This window comes from Malaya genurostris, chromosome 3 (genome assembly GCF_030247185.1).
Source record: "Malaya genurostris strain Urasoe2022 chromosome 3, Malgen_1.1, whole genome shotgun sequence".
Classification (NCBI taxonomy): domain Eukaryota; kingdom Metazoa; phylum Arthropoda; class Insecta; order Diptera; family Culicidae; genus Malaya; species Malaya genurostris.
The window spans coordinates 4,378,601-4,405,414 of NC_080572.1; the positions used below are offsets into that span (position 1 = coordinate 4,378,601).

At 34.7% G+C, this 26,814-nt stretch overlaps 3 protein-coding genes across 3 annotated transcripts in view; 2 read left to right on the forward strand and 1 right to left on the reverse strand.

Moving 5' to 3' along the window:
• Positions 1–26,814, reverse strand: part of LOC131434429 (putative leucine-rich repeat-containing protein DDB_G0290503) — an 85,514-nt gene that overhangs the window by 56,959 nt on the left and 1,741 nt on the right. The gene's annotated exons all lie outside the window — the stretch shown is intronic.
• LOC131434433 (luciferin sulfotransferase-like) lies at positions 2,601–10,295 on the forward strand. The gene is made up of 4 exons (XM_058601141.1): positions 2,601–2,964; positions 3,027–3,481; positions 9,863–9,956; positions 10,016–10,295. The coding sequence occupies exons 1-4, from the start codon at positions 2,627–2,629 to the stop codon at positions 10,134–10,136; spliced, it is 1,008 nt and encodes a 335-aa protein (XP_058457124.1). The 5' UTR covers positions 2,601–2,626; the 3' UTR covers positions 10,137–10,295.
• LOC131434434 (luciferin sulfotransferase-like) lies at positions 21,517–23,159 on the forward strand. The gene is made up of 5 exons (XM_058601142.1): positions 21,517–21,810; positions 21,936–22,115; positions 22,176–22,521; positions 22,576–22,769; positions 22,839–23,159. The coding sequence occupies exons 1-5, from the start codon at positions 21,653–21,655 to the stop codon at positions 22,960–22,962; spliced, it is 1,002 nt and encodes a 333-aa protein (XP_058457125.1). The 5' UTR covers positions 21,517–21,652; the 3' UTR covers positions 22,963–23,159.

Below are 26,814 nucleotides of genomic sequence, written 5' to 3' on the forward strand. Positions count from 1 at the left end.
GTAGCTAATGTTCTCTGGTATGTGTGGACCGATCTACAAATGATTTTTTTTTAGTTTGAAATGTGAGGAATATAAGCAGTTCTCTGGTACTTTGAGAAATATATTGAAATATATTGAGACAATATTACAATCTGTAGAAATGCTAGGTGTTATTCCCAAGTAACAATTTTTGTTACGCTAGCTTGTTTGTGACTAGTTTGCAACCAGATATTTGAGTGATTGTTACTAACATCTAACCACTTGCATGACTCAAAAAGCGCAGTTTCTACTAGTTGTTAAGTTGGCTAAAAATATGTTGTCGTTACGTTGTTATGCCATACTGAAATAACTTATCTTTTCATAACTTGAAAATAACTTGTTTCCAAGTAAACTAGTTGAAACTTAGTCACCATCGACATTATAAACATTGAATGAATCCAGAATACTTTTCTATCATCAACAAAAAAGCAGAAGAGTACTTTAAGTCACAAGCTTGATACAAGGTACAAATTTCACAACGATCCAAAAATTGTCGAGCGGAATTCAATTTTACTTAACTGTTTTTTATGCGCCTTCAATCAAAATCTGTTTATGAAGATATAAAAAATAAACAACAAAATAACCCTATGTTCAGAATGCTCAAAATTATTCCAAGTAGAGTGATTTCTCATCATTTAAAATTCATATATCATGAGAACTATAATATTATCACATTCGATGTTCAATCCCTATATTATTTTCTTCGTGTTTATGACAGTGCATAGAACAAAAATGACTATTCTGCCTTTCACTATTTTCGGCAAAAAGTAGTTTTGAAGAAAGTAATATCCTGGTTTTATTTACGTTTCATACACTTCTTGAGACTTCATATTGTGTTCGCCATATTCAAGCCAACAAAGGCGGTTTTGTTTGCATTTTAGTTATCATAACGTTGGGAAAACTTAACGATAACTACTTGAATTAATGAAGAAATTATATGTTATAATCTTATAATATCTAAGTTATTGCTATATCAATTCACAGTAACGATTCACATATACGTTAACGTATTTATGATGGTTTCGCAACGGAAAATAAACCTTTTTTCAACTAGTAGCTAAAAACATAGCTGTGATTAAATATATGTTAGAATCAAGTAACGATAACTTACAAATGATAGTTAGTTTAATGTTTACGTTATAAAGAAACACTGCTGTCACCTTGTTTTAACCAGTATAACATAAAAAACATGTTCGTGCTCTTGTTGCAACACAGTTGGATTAAGTGGTATCGGGTTGCTACTATTGAAGTCAAATAAACTTATTTTCAACTAGTGGCTAGAAGCATTGTTGTGATTGAAAATATGTTTGGATTAAGTAACGAAAGCTTATAAATTATATTTAATTCAATATGACACAAAGATGTTATGATTGGAAACCTAAATAACTATTTCGTAACTAGTCATGTTATGATGAAACATTGCTGTCACCATGTTTTAACCAGTATAACATAAAACACATATTCGTGCTCTTGTTGCAACATAGTTTGGACTTTGTCGTATCAGAACTAGTTGCGGATTGCTACTTGGGTTGGATGAAATGGTACATGTGAAACATACTATTCCAGAAACATACATCTAGGACTTTCAGTTAGAAGGTAACATCTGTGTCAAAGTTGGATGAATTTAGGTCCATTCAAACTTCCCCCGATCCGAGAGTGCATTTACATCTGCCCGAATCAGTTTCGTCGTCATTGCAATGTGCATAATATCAGTTTTGTTACCGAACGTTTGAAAGTACCTTCACGGTTCATAAGATATCAATTTACTCTTATCCCTGATAATAACAGTCATCCTTTTCGAATTCAATTCACCAGTTCAGGACAAATGTGATATATTCTTATTCATCCCAAATCCATCACGTTAATTTAAATTGGTGACCAATTCCCGGCATAAAACGCGAAAAGCCAAGAGATGAACCAAGAATAGTTCAACGGAAGAAAAACGAAAACAGTTCAATATAGTTTAGTGATACGATACCTCAAAAGGAAACTCGAAAATGCAGATAATAAAAACTATTATGATATTATCTCAAATAATCTTTAAGATAAATCAAATTGAGATCAAAATGATGTACTAACAAATTCGTTTTCGTATTTATTTAAATCAATAGCATCAACGATCTGTTATAAGAATAATAAACTACATGTAATATTGTTAATATAAGTTGAACTAATGACATCGGCCAAAGCACCCGCATTAACTATTCTGTCAGTCCACTCGTTCGTAAACAACGGCGATAAACGAATGACCGATAACCATAACCAATCAATAGAAATCGAACTACTCGATATAGTTTTAACATTGTTTCAGCATACAACCGTTCATTTCCAAGCGGGATTGAATAATACGACGGTCATGGAATGTTGAAATCCTTCACTTCTCATTCTTCAACGATTAGATACTGCGCAGACTTCATCTGCGGATGGGTACAATTGTATATGAAATCAAATGCAGTCATTGCACTTATTATCTGTCCCGGAACGTAACTTTCTAAAGTGCGTCAACGCTTCGACTTACATGTTCATTACAACCGACTATTTTGCAGTTAGTTCGTCAACGTCTGTTGGTGAATGAAAAACGACAGAAACAGAGTCTGACTTCAGAGCGATGTTCCAATTCGAAAAAATTTCAAATGAACTTCTACGCCGAATAGAGTGTCCCGGAACAGAAAAGCATTATAAAGTAACATTGTGCAATGGTTTGCCAAAATTTACCCCAGAAGTTTTGAAAGATAATTCCAGTAGATTCAGTGTAATGATCGAAACCTTTTTACCGATTGCTGAGAGAATAAAAAAAATGGAAGTGTTTAAGGATGATGTGTGGGTTATTACTTTCCCCAAATGTGGTACAACATGGACACAAGAAATGGTTTGGTTGCTAAATAACGAAATGAACTTTGAGCGTGCCAGAAAGTTATCATTGGAAGAAAGATTTCCATTTGTAGAGTAAGTGCACAAATGCTGCAAATTTTACCTCGGTCAGTACATATTGATATTGGCTGTTCCAGGTTAACCGGAGCCTTAAGTTTGATAGGCGGAGATTCCGTAAGCGATATCGTACGCCTGCCCAAACCTCGACATATTAAATCGCATCTACCGGTCATGCTATTGCCAGATCAAATCTGGACTGTGAAACCGAAAATTATTTATGTCTCGCGTAATACAAAGGATGCTGCCACTTCGTTCTATCATCACTACTGTAATATTGTCGGTTATGACGGACCCAAGGAGCACTTTTATGAGGCATTCCTGAGTGATAACCTAATCTATGCACCGTTCAGTGAGCATGTGCTGGACTACTGGAAGCTACGGAACGAAGATAATGTGTTGTTTATAACGTACGAACAAATGAAACGAAATTTAAGACAAGTGATATTAACAGTTTCATCGTTTCTGGAAAAATCGTACAATGATCAAGAAATTGATGCACTGGTAGGGCACTTGTCGGTGGATTCAATGAGAGGTAATCGAGATATTTTTAATCAGAAGAAACTGTACAAAATATGTTTGTTTATACACCTGCTCAGAAGGGGAACACTAAAATATCTAGTCTAAGACGAAACGTAAAGATAGTGAAATTGGTTATGTGCCCTAGCACAAAATAAGGTTAATCCCTAAATGACCATCTGAATCGGCCAGTATTAGTCGAAACTTGTTTTCGTTCGGTACGTCAGGAAAGACTTAGCACTTCTGTGCTTTTACAAGTGTGTTACAAATAGCAATAACTTTACGTCTGCTTAGCGGTTCAAATTGAACTGTTTAAGTTTGTAGTAAGCAGTTCAATTTGAACTGCTCTGCACTGACGAGTCTAAGACGAAACGTAAATATACTAAAATATAAATTGAGATATTTATTCAAAGAAATAGTTAAAAACAATTTTGTTGGTATATTCGTGATAATATGAATATAGTTACAACATTGCATTATTCACTCATGTCACATCTGCAGTGGATATTCTGAATACCTCAAACCACTATTGAAATATTTCTTGCCTTTTTCTATAGAAAGGATATAGAATTGCTGGGAAACCCGCCTTTTGATCAAAACCTCGGAGACCCCTAGTGTTATGTACTATTCGACTCAGATTGACATGATCGGAAAATGTCTTTATGTGTTTCTTTCAACGATTTTGCTCGGAGATTTAAAAAAAATAAAAAAATTAAGGTTTGAAAGAAAAATCAGTTTCGTTCAAACCGGGTAAACTCAAATGCATTATTAAATGAAAATGCTGCTTAATTCAGCAGTGGAGCATTGAATTTCAAGTCATTGTTACTAGATTTAAATACTCATGTTTAGTCTCTTTCGCTGATCCTTTCTGCTTCTACAACATAAAAGGAGATTTCCCGATTTAAATTTTGTAAAATTGCTTATTTTTTACCCGTGTTTTTTAATGAAAAACGTCAATAGATAATGAACTAAAGCACATCAGTTGAATTCCGGTCACAAAATTTCCATTTTTTAACCTAGAGGAAACTATCAAAGCTATCCAGTGGAAAGTCATCGAGCTACATTTTCTCATCGCTCTCAAATATTTTTATCTTTTCTCGTTGATTCCTCGGTATTCGCCAAGTAGAAAAGACAATTTAGTAAAGACTGTTACAGATACAAAAATGAATGCAAGTGACGAAACAACAAAATTTTCTCTTCTGGCGGTACCACTGTTTTTGCCTTTTCTATAGAAAGGTATTAGAATTTCGGAAAAAACGACTATCGAACGGAGCCTCGGGATCCATAGTGTTATGTACCATTCGACTAGTGAAAAAAAAATGCTCTATATCATTCGACACAGTTTATTGAGCTGAGCAATGTCTGTGTGTGTATGTATGTGTGAAATAATGTCACTCATAAAATAAAAAATCTCGTAGTCCCATAGGTTGTTATTGAATTTCATCATGCTTCCATAGGGTAAAATGTGTTTAAAATTAATTGCACATTGGTAAAAAGTGATTTAATGTGTAGGCTATATTAATTACTTACTAACACACCGTCATTTAGAGCGATGATGCAAAAATGTATAAACTGATTTAATTTGTAGGCTTTCTAATTACTCCCTTAACGAATCAACTTCGGCTATACTAGTTCCAATTTCCCGATTCCAGAAGTACCGGAAATAGTGATCAAAAACTCTAAAACGAGACTCACTCAATTTTCTCAGAGATGATTTGATCGATTTCCACAAACTTAGGCCTAAAAAAGTTCCTACAGTCTCATAGATTGCATTAATGTTTAAGCAAGCTTTCGTAAACTACTCGAATCAATCTCAATTAATTGGTATCAAAAAAGAGCCATAATTAGTGTCAGAAATTATTTAATAAAGAAAAAAAAATGCATGATACTGTTTTGAAGAAAGAGAAAGGAATCATCACACCAGTAGGTGGATTGAGAAGGGTTTTGCAGATTATATTGCACAAATAATGCCTCCACCGCTCCTCTGTGTTATTTTTTTTAATACTTTGTTGAATTTTATCACCAAAAGAGTTGTCTTTCTGAATTTCTTTCGTAGAAATGAAGAAAAAACATTTATTTTGTTATCCAAGTGCCGTACAATTTCTTCCTACACTTGACGAGGATTCCCTATTAAGAAAATAAGCGAAATTTATTTGCATTTTCTTTCCTTTCTCAAAATGTTGTGCTGCTGAATTCGCTAAGAGAAAAGACAATCTTATGAAGAGAAAGACGTTTTAAAACTTTCCTCTCAAAAACTTTTAAAAAAGTCAAAGGAATGCTTGAATTTGTACAGCGCTCACACTTCAGTTCTATCTTAGGAGTTTGAACGAAGCATTGATCGGCAAAACTAACTTTTGAGTATTCATACCTCATTTAAACACTGCTGACTATGAATGTAACCAAATGTTCATATTTAGATGTGTAGGTCTGACATCATTATTTGACTCTTCCAAAGCAAACCAGACATAACACTGTCGATAGTAAATACTGATTGTCGTGGAAACTAACTGTGAAAAATAAGAGCTACTCAAATCTTTTTGTTCACTTATAGGCAGAAAAAAATTTCATATCAATTGTCCACTTGCTACCAACACATATCGTTTGAGGTCAATTTCTGGTAGACTCGACGGATTGTAGTGTTCTGGAAGGCGCTCATAATTCCGGTCAACCGAGACGTTTTTACTCAACTATCGCCACGACTGATTCGATTTTTTTTTCATTCGTTTCTGTGAAAAAAACATCCAAATCCGAAAAATCAAATCGTAAGTTGGAAATTAGTGTTGTTTTTTGAAAGAAAACAAGCACACAAAATAATTACCAAACCATTCTATTTACGGTAGTTGTTTGACAATTCAGAAATTACCAAATGATCGGCAATCAATTCAGTTACCGAACTGATTACCGAACGTTCAGCTGTTGAAAATTCGATAAAAAATTGCCGGATTCTGCGAAGTTTTCTAGGTGTGTACCAACTGATTCTGTACATTCGTATTGTATCCGCTTCGATCTTGGCCCTGTTTTGTTATACGAGGTCTGTTCAAAAAGTACCCCGAATTCTCATTTTTCTAAAAAAATATTTATTTATTCGTCTACATCTATATGGTCCCCTTCAAAGTAATCCCCCCTAGATATAATACACTTATGCCAGTGTTTTTTCCAGTCTTCGAAACACCCCTGATAGTCACTTTTTGTAATGCTCTGTAGCACTCTCAGCGATTCTGCCTTTATCTCTTCAATCGATGAAAAACGCTTTTGTTTCGACATCATAACCGTACACCCATGTTTCATCACCAGTTATGACCCTTTCAAGTAAATTTGGATCGTCGTTGACGTCGTTTAACAGCTCCTGAGCGATGTTTCTTTTATCAAAATTCAGCAGTTTTGGAACGAATTTTGCTGCCACTCGTTTCATGCCCAAAACATTTGAAAAAATATGATGGCATGAGCCAACTGATATGCCAACTTCAACAGCAACTTCTCTAATAGTGATTCGGCGATCATCCATAATCATTTTTTCCACTTTTCCCACATTTTCATCGATTATTGACGTGCTGGGTCGACCGGAGCGTTCGTCGTCTTTAACGTCTTCGCGGCCATCTTGGAAACGCTCATACCACTCGTAAACACTTGTTTTTTTCATAGCAGACTCACCGTAGGCTCTCTGTAACATTTCGCACACTTGATTACACTTTATTTCATTTTTCACGCAAAATTTAATACAAATTCTTTGACTCTTCAATTCTTCCATTGTTTAAACTAACAAAAATCGCCGAGCTCAAAAAAACACGTCTACACCAGCCGCTACAAGACAGAATGTAAACAATGAATACAGCTGAAAATTTCACCATACATTAGGGACATATGTACCAACACAATAAAAAAAAAAATTGACCACCGGACTCTCCAGACGCGCACAATTAAAAAATTCCGTGAACTTTTTGAACAGACCTCGTATAGTATTTTATGTCCGAAGCGGTACATATGGATATTACTTTGATTATCAAGAAATGACATCAAAATGATTGGTCTCCTTACACTAACTTTTCTAATTTGCTCTGATTGTTTCTATCTTCGTCGATGTATTTTGTTGTATTTTATTGCATCCGCATAGCGAGATATGAATTATGATTGATGAGTGAGTGTAGCATTATTGAAGAACTGGGTGAAAATAGCGTATGTCAGAGAAACTACCAAGCTTTCTACAACGCAATCTAAGAGATATTTAACATGCAATCAAACTACTAGGTTTGCAGACTTTGGACTATTTTGTCGCACTGTTTGCGGCCCCCAGAGGACATGATTCTATTCTTCTTTCTGAGTGAAAGGACAAGGGAAACAGAAATATTGAGTTAATAGACATTTCAACCTATGTACACATACATACCATCAATCAAATGAGTGGAAGTATTTGTTCTGTCATAATCATTGCAATATGCGGAGGAATATACGCATTTTTTGGTCCTTTGAGAAATATATTGAGTACTTTATTAATCGTAGTTCCGTACTGAGAGTAATGAAGTTAAAATAAGAAAGAAACAAAATATTGTGGAAAGGGAATTATTCGGTAATCTGTAACAAGAATTACATGTATTCTGCATGGAAATACTAGGTGTTATTGGATGAAATGGTCCACAAGAACCGTATTATTCCACAAACACATATCTCACATCGTGTCAAAGTTGGTAAAATTGCTTCAGTTCTACACTGGACACTTGATAAGATTTGCTTCTATGAGCTTCTATTTTAAATTAACACACGGACATTCCTAGGCTATGGTGCCCACATGATCACTGTTTTAGTTCTATAGAACTGTTGTTAGAATTTGTGTCTTACGGATTTAGTTGTAGTTTTTTATGCAATGAAAATTATACATACATACATGTATACATAAACGCATACACACATATACACACACATACATACATTGATACATACATACATACATACACTCCACAAGCAAACATCGTAATTTTAAGTTACTATTTCTATACTAATAGATTTTAACTAGGGAGAATGTACCAATAGCCATCTCATTAGTAGAGTCACCATGTTATTTCACCGATTACTCGATTTTCAATCAATTAATTGTGATAAAATTACAATGTGAAGCAATACTGCAGAAAAAGTCAATATATCGAACATAAACAACAGATTTCACTCTAACTAATGATTTTCGTATATGAGATGACCAATTGAGGTGAGATGAAGGGGGTACCGTTACTTTTATCTCTATTATTAGTCGATCGTTGGTCCTGAGTTGAAACGGTGGCCTTTATTACTGTTCTTGCATGCACTTCCTCTTACACTTCACTCACAGATCATCTCACACATCAGGTCCCACACGAAAACGAAACAACTTCCCAAAATAAACTGAATGAACATCGTTTGGCGGCTATCAGTGGTAAGTTTAAGAGGTAAAGGATTTTTACCCCCTAATTTATACTCGGTGCACTTTTGCAAAACACTTCTTTGATATTACACCTAAGTGTAATATCAAAACTGACCTTCCGAACGAAACGAGTTTCGGCAAAATAGCATTAACTTTATGTCTGTCTAGGGTTTATGTTGAACCGTCAGGTCGGAGGTAGCAGTTCAACGTAAACTGCTACGCACTGATGAGTCCAAGACGAAACGTAAAATCAAGAGCTATCAGTGGTTTGCTCATATGTTCAGTCTTTATTATTTTGGTCTATTCTACAATATTTCATCTCATTCCACAGTATTCCATGGTACACAAACCACCAATAAACGTCAGAGATGAACTTGATTTACCGTTTATTTATTGTCATCGTGTCAAACGATACGTACGTAGGATACATTCACTTCACGTAATTTCCACTTCATTCTGGTAATAAGGGTCGGTAGTATGAAAATGAAACATAAAACAGAGCTCAGTTAAGCCATACTGGCCTCTCCAACCCCGGATGTGTGAGTGTAATGCAATCAACATCTTATTCAAGTCGTTCCATATCTCATTAATTGAATTCAATAATGAAGCTAAAAGCTGTTTATATTAAATTGTAACTATCGGCCATTCGAGTACATCATCTACCGATTTCAAATGTACAGCAGAATTTTTTGCTTCAATTCCACAATACAGTTCAAAACGGATGTGTCTTCAAAGGTACATTGCTTTCAAAGAGAAAAAAACTAACGCTGAGATGACAATGCCGAATTCGTGACGCTATGAAACTAAATTATGCACACTTTATTCAAAATAACTCAATCCCTATTTAAAACCAACTCAACAATTTTTGTGCGACCAAAATGTTACTCTTGCTCATCGCAAAATAGTTTGATATAATTTAAGACTAAGTCAAAATCAAAGGTTATAAAAAATCGAATATCGTAGACTAATGCAGTATAATTTTTATTACACTTGATCTATTCCATTTAGCAAATAAGTCATGCAACATGGATGCATTGGTCGAATGGGCAAGAAACACTAACTATAGCGATGCAAGAAAAAAGAACGACTCGAACGAATTTCGGTTGTTTAAGCTGAAGTGCAATAATAGCTTGAAGGAAACTAAAACGTTGTTTTTTGCAGATTCATTAGAAGTGGAAAAGTTGGATCATACAGGGACGAAATGAACCAGGAATACGTCACACGTTTTGACGATTACGAGAGAAAAATGACCATCGGATATAGTTTTGATTTTAACTTTTAACAACCCACGAGATTTATACTACCATCATGTTCCAGATTCACATAAGTTAATTGTACGAAATAATGTCGAGAAAAGATAAACTAACATATTTTATGAAGCATCAATTAAAAACTGCCTACCTTAGGACGTTGAAAGCAGCCCAATTCGAAAAAAATACTGTAGTGGTTTAATTTAAACATAACATATAAAATAAACAGACTCTTTTTATCCTTAAAGGGGGGTAGAGTCTAAATGATTTTCATTTCAAAATATATACATCATATTTTTTCTTTTATAATTTGTTATAATGAAACTTTTTCAAGAATGTTTTGTTAAGTTTTTATGTCAACCGAAGCAGAAATTTTGGGCCTGTGCGCCAAGCTCTTACTTCTTCGCAGTATGTGATAGGCAAAGGTAAAGGCCAATAACTTGCTGAGTTTTGTTTCGATAGGCTTGAAAATTTCACAGAGTATTGTTGAAATGTTTTACTATAAGAAAATACCAAGAAAAAAATAATTGATTTTTCAAATGTATTAGACCCTACCCGTCCCTTAAACATCCTGAGTGATATCAGATGAATTATCCAGGTATTATCCAGCCCAAGTAACAATTTTTGTTACGCTAGCTTGTTTGTGACTAGTTTGCAACCAGATATTTGAGTGATTGTTACTAACATCTAACCAATTGCATGACTCAAAAAGCGCAGTTTCTGCTAGTTGTTAAGTCAGCTAAAAATAAGTTGTCGTTACGTTGTAATGCCATACTGAAATAACTTATCTTTTCATAACTTGAAAATAACTTGTTTCCAAGTAAACTAGTTGAAACTTAGTCACCATCTACAGTATAAACATTGAATGAATCCAGAATACTTTTCTATCATCAATAAAAAAGCAGAAGAGTACTTTAAATCACAAACTTGATACAAGGTACAAATTTCACAACGATTTTAAAACTGTCGAGCAGAATTCAATTTTACTTAACTGTTTTTCATGCGCCTTCAATCAAAATCTGTTTATAAATATATGTAAAATAAACAACAAAACAACACTTTGTTCAGAATGCTCAAAATTATTCCAAGTAGAGTGATTTCTCATCATTTTAAATTCATAAATCATGAGAATTATTGAATTATCACAATCGATGTTCAATCCCTATATTATTTTCTTCGTGTTTATGAAAGTGCATAGAACAAAAATGACTATTCTGCCTTTCACAATTTTATGCAAAAAGTAGTTTTGAAAAAAGTAATATCCTGGTTTTATTTATGTTTCATACACTTCTTGAGACTCCATATTGTGTTCGCCATATTCAAGCCAACAAAGGTTGTTTTGTTTGCATTTTCGTTATCATAACGTTGGGAAAACCTACCGATAACTATCTGAATCAATGAAGAAATTATATGTTATAATATCATAAAATCTAAGTTATTACTACATCAATTCACATAGTAACGATTTACATATACGCTTACGTATTTATAATGGTTTCGCAACCTTTTTTCAACTAGTAGCTAAAACCAAAACTGTGATTAAAGATATGTTAGAATCAAGTAACGATAACTTACAAATGATAGCTAGTTCAATGTTTATGTTATAATGAAACACTACCGTCACCTTGTTTTAACCAGCATAACGTAAAAAACATGTTCGTGCTCTTGTTGCAACATAGTTTGGCTAAGTGGTATCAGAACTAGTTACGGGATGTCAATATTGGAGTCAAATGAACTTATTTTCAACTAGTAGCTAGAAATAAAGTTGTGATTAAAGATATGTTTGGATTAAGTTACGATAGCTTAAAATTTATATTTAATTCAATATGACCAAAAGATGTGGTGATTTGAAACCTAAATAACTATTTCGTAACTGGTTGTGTTATGAAGAAACATTGCTGTCACCTTGTTTTAGCCAATATAACATAAAAAACATATTCGTGCTCTTGTTGCAACATAGTTTGGACTTAGTCGCATCAGAACTAGTTGCGGATTGCTACTTGGGAGGTAACGTGCCACTTGAGCCAATTAGTTCTGATGTCCAGGTATGAAGTCATTCAAACGCCACGTAGACTCATTAGGAGAATAAAGTCTTGAATTTACATGTTTTTGCCATTCTCATAAAGAAAGGCTATGCAATCGCCCGGAGTGCCGAAAATCAAAATCATATAGCATTCGATTCATGTGCTCATCCGGAAGATCTAATAAAATTGTATCAGACAACGATACTTTCAGTGATGGAATATGGATGCGTTTGCTTTCGTTCCGCTGCAAATTCTCATATTATCAAATTAGAGCGAATTCAATATCGTTGTTTGCGAATTGCTTTAGGCTGCATGCATTCGACACATACAATGAGTCTTGAAGTTCTGGCGGGAGTTCTTCCATTGAAGGATCGTTTTTGGGAGCTTTCGTCGCGACTACTAATAAGATGCGAGGTACTGAATCCCCTAGTTATTAATAACTTCGAAAGGCTAGTTGAGCTTCAATCTCAAACAAGATTCATGACTGTATATTTTAACCATATGTCACAGGAAATCAACCCTTCAAGATATATTCCTATCCGTGTCAGCCTCCTAAATGTCCCTGACTCAACTTTATTTTTCGACACATCCATGCAGCGCGAAGTGCGTGGAATTCCGGAACACCTACGCTCGTTGGAAATCCCAAAAATATTTACAAGTAAGTTCAGGCATATCGACTCTGAGAAAATGTTTTACACGGACGGATCGCGAATTGAAGAAGCGACAGGGTTTGGTATGTTCAACAATAATGTTTCGGTCTCCTTTAGGCTTCAAGAACCTGCATCTGTTTATATAGCAGAGTTAGCAGCAGTTCATTATAGTTTGAGTGTAATCGTCACATTATCTCCAAACCATTATTTTCTTTTCACAGATAGTCTGAGTGCAATTGAAGCCATTCGCTCAAAGGCTGCTGGCAAAAATGAACCTTTTTTCTTGGGCAAAATAAAACAGTGCCTGAACGTCATATTGAATAATAATTATCAAATCACAATAGTTTGGGTCCCGGCTCATTGCTCCATTCCAGGCAATGAAAGAGCCGATATTTTAGCCAAACGTGGTGCTATTGAGGGTGAAATTTATGAGAGTCCGATTGCTTTCAATGAATTCTATAGCGCGTCTCGCCAAAGAACACTTGCCAGCTGGCAAGCTTCTTGGGATAAAGATGATCTGGGTCGGTGGATGCACTCAATTATTCCTAAAATATCGACAAAGGCATGGTTCAGGGGATTGGATGTGAGTAGAGATTTCATTCGTGTGATGTCCAGACTCATGTCCAATCACTACACGTTAGATGCACATCTCCTTCGAATTGGACTTTCCGAGACTAATCATTGTGCTTGTGGCGAAGGTTACCGCGATATTGACCATGTTGTTTGGACATGCGTGGAGTATCGTGATGTCAGATCTCAACTAATAAATTCCTTGCGTACCCAAGGTAGACTATCCAATGTCCCAGTTCGCGACATTCTTGCTTGTCGTGACGTTCCTTACATGAAACTTCTTTATTATTTCATTAAGTCCATTGGAGTTCCAATTTAAATTTTATTTTATGTTAGATTGTTTTCTCTTCCATGAGTTCAACCAATAGCCAGCTATCTTATATTAAATAAAAGTGATGAACTGATACAAACAAACCTGAAATAGTTATAAGATCATGTACAAAATAAATGTATTTCATTTAATGTAATTTATAATAGCAACTCGCTTGATAGAAACAGTGTTTAGATTAACTAATGAATACCAACATACTAATAGGATATTCGAAATGTATTAGGTTTAAAGTACTATGTATTGTAGATGCCACGGCGAAGAAAAACTTATGTATATTGCCTATGAAATAAACGTATTTATGAAAAAAAAAAAAGCATTCGATTCAGTTCGACGAACTGAGCAAATGTCTGTGTGTTTCTGTGAGTATTCTTTCACAAACGATGGTAAAAACAGCTACAAATCCCATAAAGCTGACTGATAAATTCGTCCAGTGTTCGATTTCTGTTCCGGGTGCACCGGAAGTAGTGAAGAAAAGCTCCAAAAGTAAAACTCACTTCGATTTCTCAGCGATGGTTGAAGCGTTTTCCACAAATCTTAATTTAAATTGGAGCTCAAATGTTCTCCAAATCTACTGTTAAATTCCATCTGGAACAGACTTCCAGTTCCGCAACTACAATGCGATGAGTGTCAAAACTTTCAAACCGTCGTCTAAATTGACGACACAAAACCGGTACGCACCGATACGTGCTGGTAAGGAAGAAAACGAAAAGCAACACCGAAGTTAGGATTTGAAAACACAACCGAGTGTTGCGGCTGAGAAAAATTTATTTTACGTTCAGTGTCCGAAATAATAGTAGAATGTCGATGAATTGGTCGAGGCCCTGAGGGCCGAGTGTCACATACCATTCTAATCAGTTCGTTGAGTACGCAAAATATCTGTGTGTATATGTGTATGTTTCGGAAGTATTGGAAATAGTAGATAAAAACTGTAAAACCGATCTCTAGCTTTTTTTTCATGATGGCCAAATCTATTTTCACATACTTATAAATAGAATGGAAAAGTCTTACAGTTTTCCGAAACTTTTAGATTTGGCTAGATTACGCCCGAACAAACTTTCCTGTTTCTATTCAATAAACCGTTTTTCAGAACTCAACAGTAATATTGATGATTGTATGAGTAATAAGAGAAAGGCATCATTACACTACTAGGATTAAATTATTAAAATTGTTATAAAAAGAAAATTAGAAAAGGTTTTTTCAACTTTCAAATGACATTTAACGTTGAGTCCCAATCAAACCAGCTTGATTATTTATGCAGTTTGTGTGTTATTACGAATAACCTGAGTAAAAATTTATCAATAACCTACGACAGAGCGTCCGTATCGACTGTACGACGAACACTTGCTTTCGAACGAATGCGAACAAGCCATTCTTGTTTTCACTCGAATGTGTACGAACGCGATTCCTGTGCAAAAGAAGGATCGGAGCGCAGGTAGTTTTTTTTAGGAAGATTCCAAGCATCAAGGAAGTGACGAATGTTACATAATAAATACATATCGTACTCAGGACCAATTTTATTCAAGTCGGTAAATGAAATTTTAAATTAAACTTCGTGCAAAGTAAGAAAAAGCATTTAAAATAGCAGTCCGATCAGTAGTATCTGCGAAAATTATGTTCCCTTTTGCTTGCAATTTTGTCATGTTTTCGATAGTCTACATATTTATTACATTGGTAAAATCATGCATTCAATATAAAATAAAGCATGTTTACTAATGACGTATTTTCCATAAAGCACCGCGCATACATTCGAAGGCTCGCCAGAAAAAAAACAGCATTTTACTACTTACCTTTATATATATATATATATATATATATATATATATATATATATATATATATATATATATATATATATATATATATATATATATATATATATATATATATATATATATATATATATATATATATATATATATATATATATATATATATATATATATATATATATATATATATATATCTATATATATATATATATATATATATATATATATATATATATATATATATATATCACAGATCGGCTGAAAAGTTCGTATCGTTTCTATGAGAGGTCGCCACAAGAATTAAATCCATACCATTTTCAGTTAGTACCAACCTTCAAAAGATACGTGTATAAATTTGACAGCTGTCTGATTATTAGTTTGTGAGATATTGCATTTTGAGTGAAGCTACTTTTGTTATTGTGAAGAAAATGGAAAAAAGGAATTTCGTGTGTTGATGAAACACTACTTTTTGATGAAAAAAAGTGCCGCCGATACCAAAAAATGGCTTGATGAGTGTTATCCAGACTCTGCACCGGGCGAAGCAACAATTCGTAAGTGGTTTGCAAAATTTCGTACTGGTCATATGAGCACCGAAGACGATGAACGCAGTGGACATCCAAAAGAGGCTGTTACCGATGAAAACGTGAAAAAAATCCACAAAATGATTTTCAATGACCGTAAAGAGAAGTTGATCGAGATAGCTGACACCCTAAAGATATCAAAGGAACGTGTTGGACATTTTATTCACGAATATTTGGATATGAGAAAGCTTTGTGCAAAATGGGTGCCGCGTGAGCTCACAATCGATCAAAAACAACAACGAATTGATGATTCTGAGCAGTGTTTTAAGCTGTTATATCGAAATAAAACCGATTTTTTTTCGTCTATATATAACAATGGACGAAACATGGCTCCATCACTTCACTCTGGAGTCCAATCGACAGCCAGCTGAGTGGACTGCACGCGATGAACCGAACCCAAAGCGTGGAAAGACTCAACAATCGGCCGGTAAGGTTATGGCGTCTGTATTTTGGGATTCGCATGGTATAATTTTCATCGACTACCTTGAAAAGGGAAAAACCATCAACAGTGACTATTATATAGCGTTATTAGAGCGTTTGAAGGACGAAATTTCAAAAAAGGGCCTCATTTGAAGAAGAAAAAAGTTTTGTTTCATCAAGACAATGCACCGTGTCACAAGTCGATGAAAACCATGCTGAGATTGAACGAATTGGGCTTCGAATTGCTCCCTCATCCACCGTATTCTCCAGATTTGGCCCCCAGTGACTTTTTCCTGTTCTCAGACCTCAAGAGAATGCTCGCTGGTAAAAAATTTAGAAGCAATGAAGAGGTAATCGCTGAAACTGAGGCCTATTTTGAGGCAAAGGACAAATCGTACTACAAAAATGGTATCGAAAAGTTGGAAGATCGCTATAATCGCTGTATCGCCTCTGATGGCAATTATGTTGAATAATAAAAACGAATTTTGGCAAAAAATGTGTGTTTCTATTAAACGATTCGAACTTTTCAGCCGAACTGTTATATATATATATATATATATATATATATATATATATATATATATATATATATATATATATATATATATATATATATATATATATATATATATATATATATATATATATATATATATATATATATATATATATATATATATATATATATATATATATATATATATATATATATATATATATATATACACGGAACGACCGAAATCAGTATTTTCGCGAAAAATTTAGTTGATTTGCTGATTTTAGTTAGTTATTTTTTGAGACAACTAAAAAAATCTGACTTTTGCTGATTTAGATTTTTTATTCTCAATCCCTTAATAATAATAAAATATTTGTTGAAATGACTATTTTTTTTAGTTGAATTCACAAACTAAACGTACTGTCATTTCTTAGCTAAGGCACACTTCATATCCAGTCAACTAATTTTTTAGTTGAATTGAAGAAATATAATGTTGCTTTCAACCAATATGAATGGTTGAATTGGCTTCTGCAATCTGCAGCTATATGGCGCCCTGTCACCGAAACGGTAACACCTTAATGACTACTAGCCACTAGATGGCACACTACTGCCGAAAAAAATTCAGACGCGGTTGTCTTTTCTATATTGGCAGGTATAAATACGATGTTGTGTTGGAGAAAAAGACATAAACGAAACGTAAACATCTTTTTGAATTTTTTTTTTCTTCTAAATCACTGTTTTCTTCATTCTCACTGAAAACTTTGAGCACTCGGAAAACAAAAACCGAATACAAGTAGTACACCGGACGGCGCAGCTCGGAAGGTTTGAAGATACAAAAAAACTTCATCACAATTAGAGTGAAACATTCGAAATTCACTTCACTGTTCTGCGTAAAAACATTATTACGCACAATCGCTTCAAGTGCGCACAAATTCTGAATAAATACGATTTCCACTAACAGTTTACGACATTTTTACATATCGGTTTAGAAATTTAAATAAAGATATATCGAACACATGCGAAAAACATCAAAACAATGTTCAAGTAGTTTCAATAAGACTGTCCTTTTTAGCTTTTTAATGGATTGTTTTGCTTTGACACTTCTCATGAGTTTTTGGCTAATAAAGTTGTTAATAATACCCATTTCAGTTTTGGTTTTTTGTGCTGTCCTTCAGTAATGATGGTGATAGATAAATAGAAACAAATTTTCTGATTTTAATAACAAAATTAGTTGTCAATGAGAATTTCGTGTTGGATTGAAATATTGCTGGTTTGAGTCCAGGATATTCACCAACTAAACACATTCTCTACAACTAAGAGTTTTTTCAGCAAAGTAAATTCTCAATTTTAACTAATTTTATAGTTATTTTGGAAATTTTGTTGTTAAAATCAACTAATTCAAAAACAGTAATACGAATTAGGCGCAGAGCTAATTTCGGTCGTTCCGTGTAGGTATAGAATTCGCTCAAACTTTAGAAATTTTTTCCGAGGCCCGGAGGGCCGAATGACATATACCAATCGATTCAGCTCGACGAACTGAGCAAATGTCCGTGTATGTGTGTGTGTGTGTGTGTCTGTATGTGTGTTGTCAACTGAGAGGTCGAGATCTCAGAGATGGCTGGACCGATTTTGATCAAACTAGTCGCAAATGAAAGGTCTCCCCGTCACCCAAAACGCTATTGAATGGTTTTGAGATCGGATGTTTACTTTTTGAGTTATACGAAGTTTTATGTCAAAATTTTCAGTTTTTTGACAGTATCTGTCACAATTGACCTTGAAAACGGAATATGAACTTAGATTCCGCACGGTAATATCTATCCAACAAGCCATAGATTGTTAAAATCCGTCCATTTTTAACGGAGATATCGAAATTTTTGTGTAAACGACTTTTCCCCATATTTCAGCAGTAGGAGTTTTGAGCGCTGTATGACAAAGAAATGCTTGGGAGCAACGGAAAACACGATTTTTTATACTGTTACATACAATTGTTTCTAAGTACCAAAAAGACTGCGTACAGCATCCTTTTTCATGACATTTAGCCTCGGACCGATTTTAGCACGGCTCGTTTTTGGCAACATAATCGTTCGAATATGACATATAAACCAGATGATGGTAGATTTTTTTTAATTATATTGTTTTAAACTACTTACAGCAAAAAAAGCTGGAAGAACATAACATCCATATACCATTCGAATTAGTTCGTCGAGATCAGCAAATGCGTGTGTGACAAATAATTTCACTCAATTTTCTCGAAAAATTTCTTTTCTACAAATTCAGATTCATGCGAAAAGTCGTATGCTCCCAAAAACAAAGTTCCTTAATTATGTTTGGTTCCTACCTCTGGTTCCGGAACTACAGGATGATATTTGAAACGAAATCAAAATTGTGTCTTCTCGTAGATGGCTGAACCGATCTAAGATTCAAATGAAAAGTTTCAAGATTCTATAAAACATCTTGCTCTTCAGTCAGATCCAACGTCCGGTTTCTGGGATACAGGGTGATTGGTATGAAAATATCTATTCCACATAAATTAATCAGGTTTATCGTGTTAGCAGATTTGTATAGTCGATAAAAAAAATAACTTTTTTCAGTTTTAGTGGTATTCAGTTTTCGATTCAGAAGGCACCTAAAAATTGAATTCGTGCTATGATTTCTCAAAGATGTCTTCACTGATTTTCAAATACAAATGTAAACTATGCAGCTACTCAGGTGAATTTATCTAACTTCGGCCATACCGATTTTAGAATTTCGGTTCCAGTATAAAATCGTTTCTTAAAGCTCAATCGTTTTCTCAAGAAAAGCCTAATCAAATTTCAGCAACCAAAATTCAAATTAAAATAAACTTATATATAAAATAATTAATTTTATACATACATACAAAAATTAATTAATTTTATCCAATTATGACTTCCGATTCTAGAATTGTAAGATGATGAATTTTTAAAATTCAAAGCGATATAGACAATGACAATCCCGAAAAGCTTTAAAGTTGGACTCAAAAATATTGCAATTTATTCGTCATATGGCCATATGAATCGGTTTGGGTTACGCTGGTTCCTGAATACCGGCTCTGGAATTACCTTAAATTACACTAAACTCTAAAGTGAAAATTACTTCGACATGTCATGGAATGTTTATCGATTGTTACACTTTTAGATTCAAATTCGATCCGATTTGCAGTTTCGACATTACAGAGTAATGAGTGATTAAAATCTCAAATTGTCGCTTAAAACGACTGTCATTAAAATAATGTCATGAAAACTTAAACACCGAAGAATATTCATACAAAAAACACATGCGGATTGATAAAAAAAAAGGTATCATCTAACTGCTAGGTGGATTAAACACGTTTTTTTATCGAAACCACGGCATTTCGTCTATTCGTCCGTATACGAGAATGGGACTCTTCGTTCGTACGAATGATGTTCGAATACTTGTACCGTTTGAAGCTAAACTGGCATACATTCTAGCGTTTCGCATATGGTTAACTTGGAATTTAGGACTGATTTCATCAAGGCTTAGCATTTATTTAAAGAAGTTTACTGATATTTGAATACTTTGTGGCAAACGAGTCGCGTTTGAATTCATTCGAGTGAATACAAGAATGGCTTATTCGTATTCGTTCCAAAGTACCCATTCGTCGTATGGTCGATACGGACGTAAACAAGAATAATGGTGAATACTTTGTATACTCCAGAAACAGAACTCAAAATGGCATGCTTTCATTATTAATGAAAATGTTCTGAAAATGTATATTTATAATTTCACTTTTATTCAATTATACTACCACTTTTTGTAAATCGATAAGTAGGGTAACGGCACAACCATTCATCTCAGTTCCACTATTCATCTTGTATACTAAAACCATAAGTTGTTGTCCCTGTTCGATCCATTGACTCTGTGAGTAAGATGAAAATAGATGCAATCGCTGCAAGTTTTCGCGTTGCAATAACAGCAGTATAGTGCACAATTGTCAAGATATTATTTCTGCGGTATTGCTTCTTAGAACCAAAGCGAAAATATTGTATAAATATTATATTGTGTGTTGGATATTCCGACAGTAATTCATATACCGAATTTCGACCAAGTTTCACCATAAGATTGTGCTCAAGTGTATTTGTGCATTTGTATATACGAGAGCAATACACACATTTTATTCACAAAATAAGTCCCATTCATTTTATTTTTTTAATGATGACTTGCGACGTATCGACAGGACAACTTAATATAAATTTGCAAATTCCAGCCGTTCCAAGAAATATGATGGAGATAATAATGACATGATTTACGCCATGGAATTATTTCATATAATACACTTTATCCGCTATGAAAATAACAATTTCAAAAATTCTTAAAGCTTTATTGAAATGGCCATGATAACATTTCGATCCAAGAATGAAAATTTTATATCAGCTGCCTAAATATTAGCGATATCTTGTTCGACTAAAATTAAAACTCTCGTTCTTCAAAGTAGTATAGATAACCTTCGAAATCATTCAGTTTACCTAGTCATTTCACTGAATAGAGCTGAACAATGTGCCACCATACCAAGCTGTGGAAATATTCTAATCTAAGATATTGCTTCAATCGTACCCACAATTTTGCTTATCTCTACGATGAAAACATCTATTCATATTGAGATATTACTCAAGCCATGGGGTGTGCCGCATATCTCAATTGCTGGTCGACATCGCACAACGTGAGACAATGAATGTGAATTATTACGAAATTACTGATCCTGTATATAGAACCACTTGGAAAAAACGGAACCAACCAGGGTACGTTTTGGTAGAACCGACGCAATATTGGAAAATTCCAATCCGTGAACAAGGATGGAAACCAACACCATGCTGTCTGACTACGAGGTATCACTATTAAGCATTTACTATATTGTCCCATTTGAATAATAACTTCAATATAAAATGAGATAACCATTCGAGGATGGACAGAAAAACGTGTTTGTTTTTTATTCGTAATCCTATGAACATAGATTCAAGGTAATGGACAACGAATTCAGAAATATGGAAATACACAAAGATGATATATGGTTGGGGTCCTTCCCGAAAAGTGGCACTACGTGGAGCCAGGAAATGGTTTGGCTGATATGCAACAATCTCGATTATGAACAAGCGCGAAAAAACAAACTTATTATGCGTTTCCCATTTGTTGAGTAAGCATACATTTTATTATACACAATCAATATCTTATCATTTTTTTAATTTGAAAACAGAATCAACAGTATCGCGAATGTTCCCTCGGACTTCTTCAAGTTAGCTCGAGAAATGCCGTCTCCGAGATTCATTAAAACTCATTTACCAGTCTCTCTTCTACCGGATCAAATATGGACCGTCAAACCAAAAATTGTGTATGTCTACAGAAAACCCAAATCGGTGATCGTATCTTACTATCATCATTGTGTGACTTTGGCTAACTACAACGGAACCTTGGAAGAATTTACTCGTTCGTTTATGCGAGACTTGCAAGTATACACGCCTTATCATAATCATGTCATAGAGTATCACAAAATTGACCACCTCGATAACGTGCTACTGTTGAACTACGAAGACATGAAAACGGTGCGGTTGAAAGAAGACACACTTTTCAAATCTAACGAATTCGATTACTTTTAGGATCTGGTTGAAGTAATAAGGCGGGTATGCGTTTTCTTCAACAAAAGCTACACCGATGAGCAGATAACGGAATTATGTAACCACCTATCATTTGAATCGATGAAAAACAATCCATCGGTAAATGCACAAGAAATGGTTGATATGGTTTTGGCACAAACTAATCGACTGCAAGAGAAGGACAATATGAATAGACAGTAATTTCTATGGAAATGCATATGTGTTGGTGAATTCTAATTTCTTTGTAAACTTTCAAAACTTCACAGATTTATCCGCAAAGGACAGATTGATGGTTGGAAAACTGATTTGTCTCCAGAACTAGCTGAAGAAATTGACGACTGGACAAGAAGCAACGTAAAAACCGCTACATATCAGAAGCTGTTCCTCTAGGTTAATATATTGAATTACAATAACTTGGTAATGGGCATTTCATTGAATCAAAATAGATACACAACATTTAAGCATGGCTTTGAAGCCTTTTCTTTTTCAAAAGAATACGTTTATTCAGTCGACAACGATTAGGGTGACGGTACCCCCATTCAGTTCAGCTCCAGTCCTCATATCATATACGAAAACTATTAGTTAGAGTGGGATCTAAATAAACTTTCGGTTATTTAAAACATCAAAACGACTCGTTGCAAAATAAACCAAAAAATCAGTTTCACTATGCCAAAGGCAAAACCAAAAACCTATTCTTAATTAACCTACTGGTTTGATAATGCCAAAAAAATTTCGAGATGATACTAAATCTCGACGTTTCATGAAATTCATTTTGCATCCAAATTTTTTTTTCGATTTTGGAAATCTCGAATCCCCGTCCCAGAAAGTCGATTTGGAAAAAAAATTCGAGATGACACTAAATCTCGACCTTTCATTTAATTCTAAGACATTCGGCATCAAAAAGATCTCGATTTCGGAATTTTCATGTACTATGGTTATTTTTCAAGATCGAAAATTTATAGGAGGCGCACCCCTTACCCATATCCGACTTAGCTCAACTTTTGCTTTTGATTTTAAAAAAATCGCAAAAAGGTGCACGCATATACACACACAGACATTTTCCAAACTCGTCGAGCTGAGTCGATTGGTATATGACATTATGGGTCTCCGAAGCTCCATTCTTAAGTCGATTTTTTCAGCAATTCTAATACCTTTCTACAGAGAAAGGTAAAAATAGTTGTTTCAGTGGTTTTCTAGATAAATTTAATGCACTAACATATCAAGTACGCCCATTTGTACTTTAAAAGAGTTTCTTCATATGGCAAGTGTGAGTATCGTCACATTTGATTCTTAAGTGTGGATATGTTGATATCGAATGCTTTGAACATAAGATTAAAGTGTGTAACTTTATGACATAAATCAATGTCATAACAAGTCAATTTGAAGCTATGCATATTTTCTCAATAATCTTTAAATTCTCTGACAATTGCGGGAATATGAACTACATATGTATAAAATGTTTCGAACATAACGGATGCACAAATCTTCGTTGTCGTGATCTGATTGCAACTAATTTCATATGAATTCGAACTACAAATTTTTCGAGACAGTGAAAAGTAAGCATTTTTATAAAACTTCTCGATGGTTTTTTCGAAACCGTATCAGCAAGTGATGGTTTTTTTCTCCATTTACTTATTTCGACGTGAACATTTCAAAAGGGCCTTAAAACAATTGACAGATTCTCTTTGTTTACTTTCTCTTTCGATTATATCTGCGTTATTACGCAATTGTTCGTTACATGTATGATACTATTACAAAGCTGGAGATATTTTTTTTTCATTCTATAAGCAAATTTGGTAAGTGAACGTGAAAATTTAGGTGTTATTAAAAGAAGAGAAAGTAAACAAAGAGAATCTCTCATTGGCTTATGTGCCCTTATGAAATGTTCACGTCGATTTTTGTTTAATTACTAAACATTTTGCACGATCACCTCTCAACTATTCGCAAAAGAAACGAAAATTGAAATTATGGAATATCGATGTTTGTGATCGCATTCTAGCAACGCTGCGGGATAGCGGTTCAATGCATCTTCAAGGGAAATAAAGCCGTCTGTACATTACAACGACAGAGACATGATTGATACCGGTCGAGGAAGGGTCATTTGAAATAGCACCGAGTCAGAATGAAACATTCGAACTAGCCAAGACATACAGTGTAAAATCAGTTGCTATTCTACTCCGCCTCTCAGCAAGAAAGTGGAAGAGAATTCCGAAAAGAATAACCAATCGGCACTACTTTGGGGAATGGAGCTTTGAAAGATAGAACAACCGAGGAAAAACACATCATCGCGTGAGAAAAATTTGCATTCTGCCAAAAAAACTAGAACATCGAATAGAGCTGCAGCAATTGACACTACAATATGCAGATGGCTTAAATAAGAGTGGATCTAGTCAAGATGATTTCGTTTGTTTTTGATCAGAATTTTTTTTTTCAATAAATATGAACAGAAATTAATTATATTGTTTTGTTACTGCTGTACAAATTAACATACTTTGACCTTAGAGTAAAGCCAGAGAGAAAGTAACACGCGACGCGATGTGAAACTTGACAGATCTCCCGGAGTCGCAGGAACAAGCACCGTTCGTTTGATTCTTGAAGTAAAATTACAAGTATGTCCGAGTGAACTTGATGCGTTGCGTAGCGACTAGTAACAGAACGCATCACGACATACATGTCATTTTTCTGCTGAGCTTAAATATATGGTCTGTAAAGTTTCGCTTCGCGTCGTGTGTCACTTTTTTTTTTGGCTTCATCCTTAGAATTAAGCGCTATTCACACTAGGCCGTGACGTACCCGAAACGGGACTGGACCGGATCCCGTCCGGGTTACGCTTCTAATTTGTTTAATGCAGCTCCATGTAAATATTCTCACTAGACCGTGTCGTACCCGTGTCTGTATCGACACACGTCCGAAGCACGGTCAAAGCATGCGTTGACTCAAAATTACTTTTGGCAGGTACTTGAGTTGTCACATGCTTTCCATCCAAGGCTCCAAGACACAGCGGGAAATTCCACAAAATCGTTAGCAATCTTCTTTCACATATCTTCTGTTGGTTTCGGCATCGGCATCGGCATCGTCGATTAATTTTTCGGTGATTACACGACATATCTCGTGAGCAATCTGGTAGACAACCCCAAGTCTGTAACTAAATGCTGTGGTTTTTTGCGTGTCTCCTGTTGCTAAATATCTGAAATCATGAGACGAACACAAACTATAAGCCATCTCAAAGATCGTTATAAAATTTTTAGTTGGAGTTTTCTTGACATTTACAAAGAAATCTTGTTAAAAAATCAATGAAAATATCAACAAACTGCCAGCCTCTCCTGGAGAGTCACTTCTAATCGGAATGTAGTGTCATGCTTTTCAAGACACGGATGAATTTTACTCAACAGCGAGTTGAAACAGGCTTCTGACATTCTGACATATTCCTTGATCTCGTCATTCACAAGCTGCTTAAAACAGCTGGTGAATTCACCCTCAGCTGCTCTTTTTCGCCAAAGCTCGTGACTCTAAATCTTCTTTCTTTTTTTTTTTAACTGCTGATTTTCTTCGTCATTCAGAGCAAATCGAAAATAGATGCATTCGCTTCAAGTTTTCACGTCGTCGTTAACAGCAGTATTGTACAATTTTCGAACTGTTTTTGACATTAAAAATGCTTCACTCTTCACTATACGGGGCCGAGTGTCAATTAAGTTTCAAATCGTTGGTCTACACTTCGAATTTCATTTAGTAGCAGATCTTCTTCGTTCGGCATAGGAAGGCTTTGCGTCATACATAAGAAAATACCGCATCATTCTGCGTAATATAAAGTTTGGTACAAAGAGGAATATATACATTAGAGTGGGACAAAAAATTGATATCAGCTCCACCAAACTTTTCGTGTTCCTTTTGGGTCCCATAAGCATCATGCAAAATTTTAGCCCGATCGGATAAACTATATTTTCGCGCCCACGGTTTAAAGTTTGTATGGGATTTAGTATGGAGAAATTCACTTTTAACAAAAAAAATCGGCTGTTGCATGGTGCTTTAGGGACCCAAAAGGAAAACGAAAAGTTTGGTGGAGCGAGAAAATGAACATTTTCATCTTTTTCCCATACAACCTTGTCCCACCCTAATATACATATATGTCACACAGTCGCTGCTGATTGCTTGTAAAGGAAACACGTAGCTTGTGTAGTGAGTGGATGACAAAATTTAGTTACGTCCATTCGCTAGCTGAAGACTCGCTTTTGTGCTTTGTGT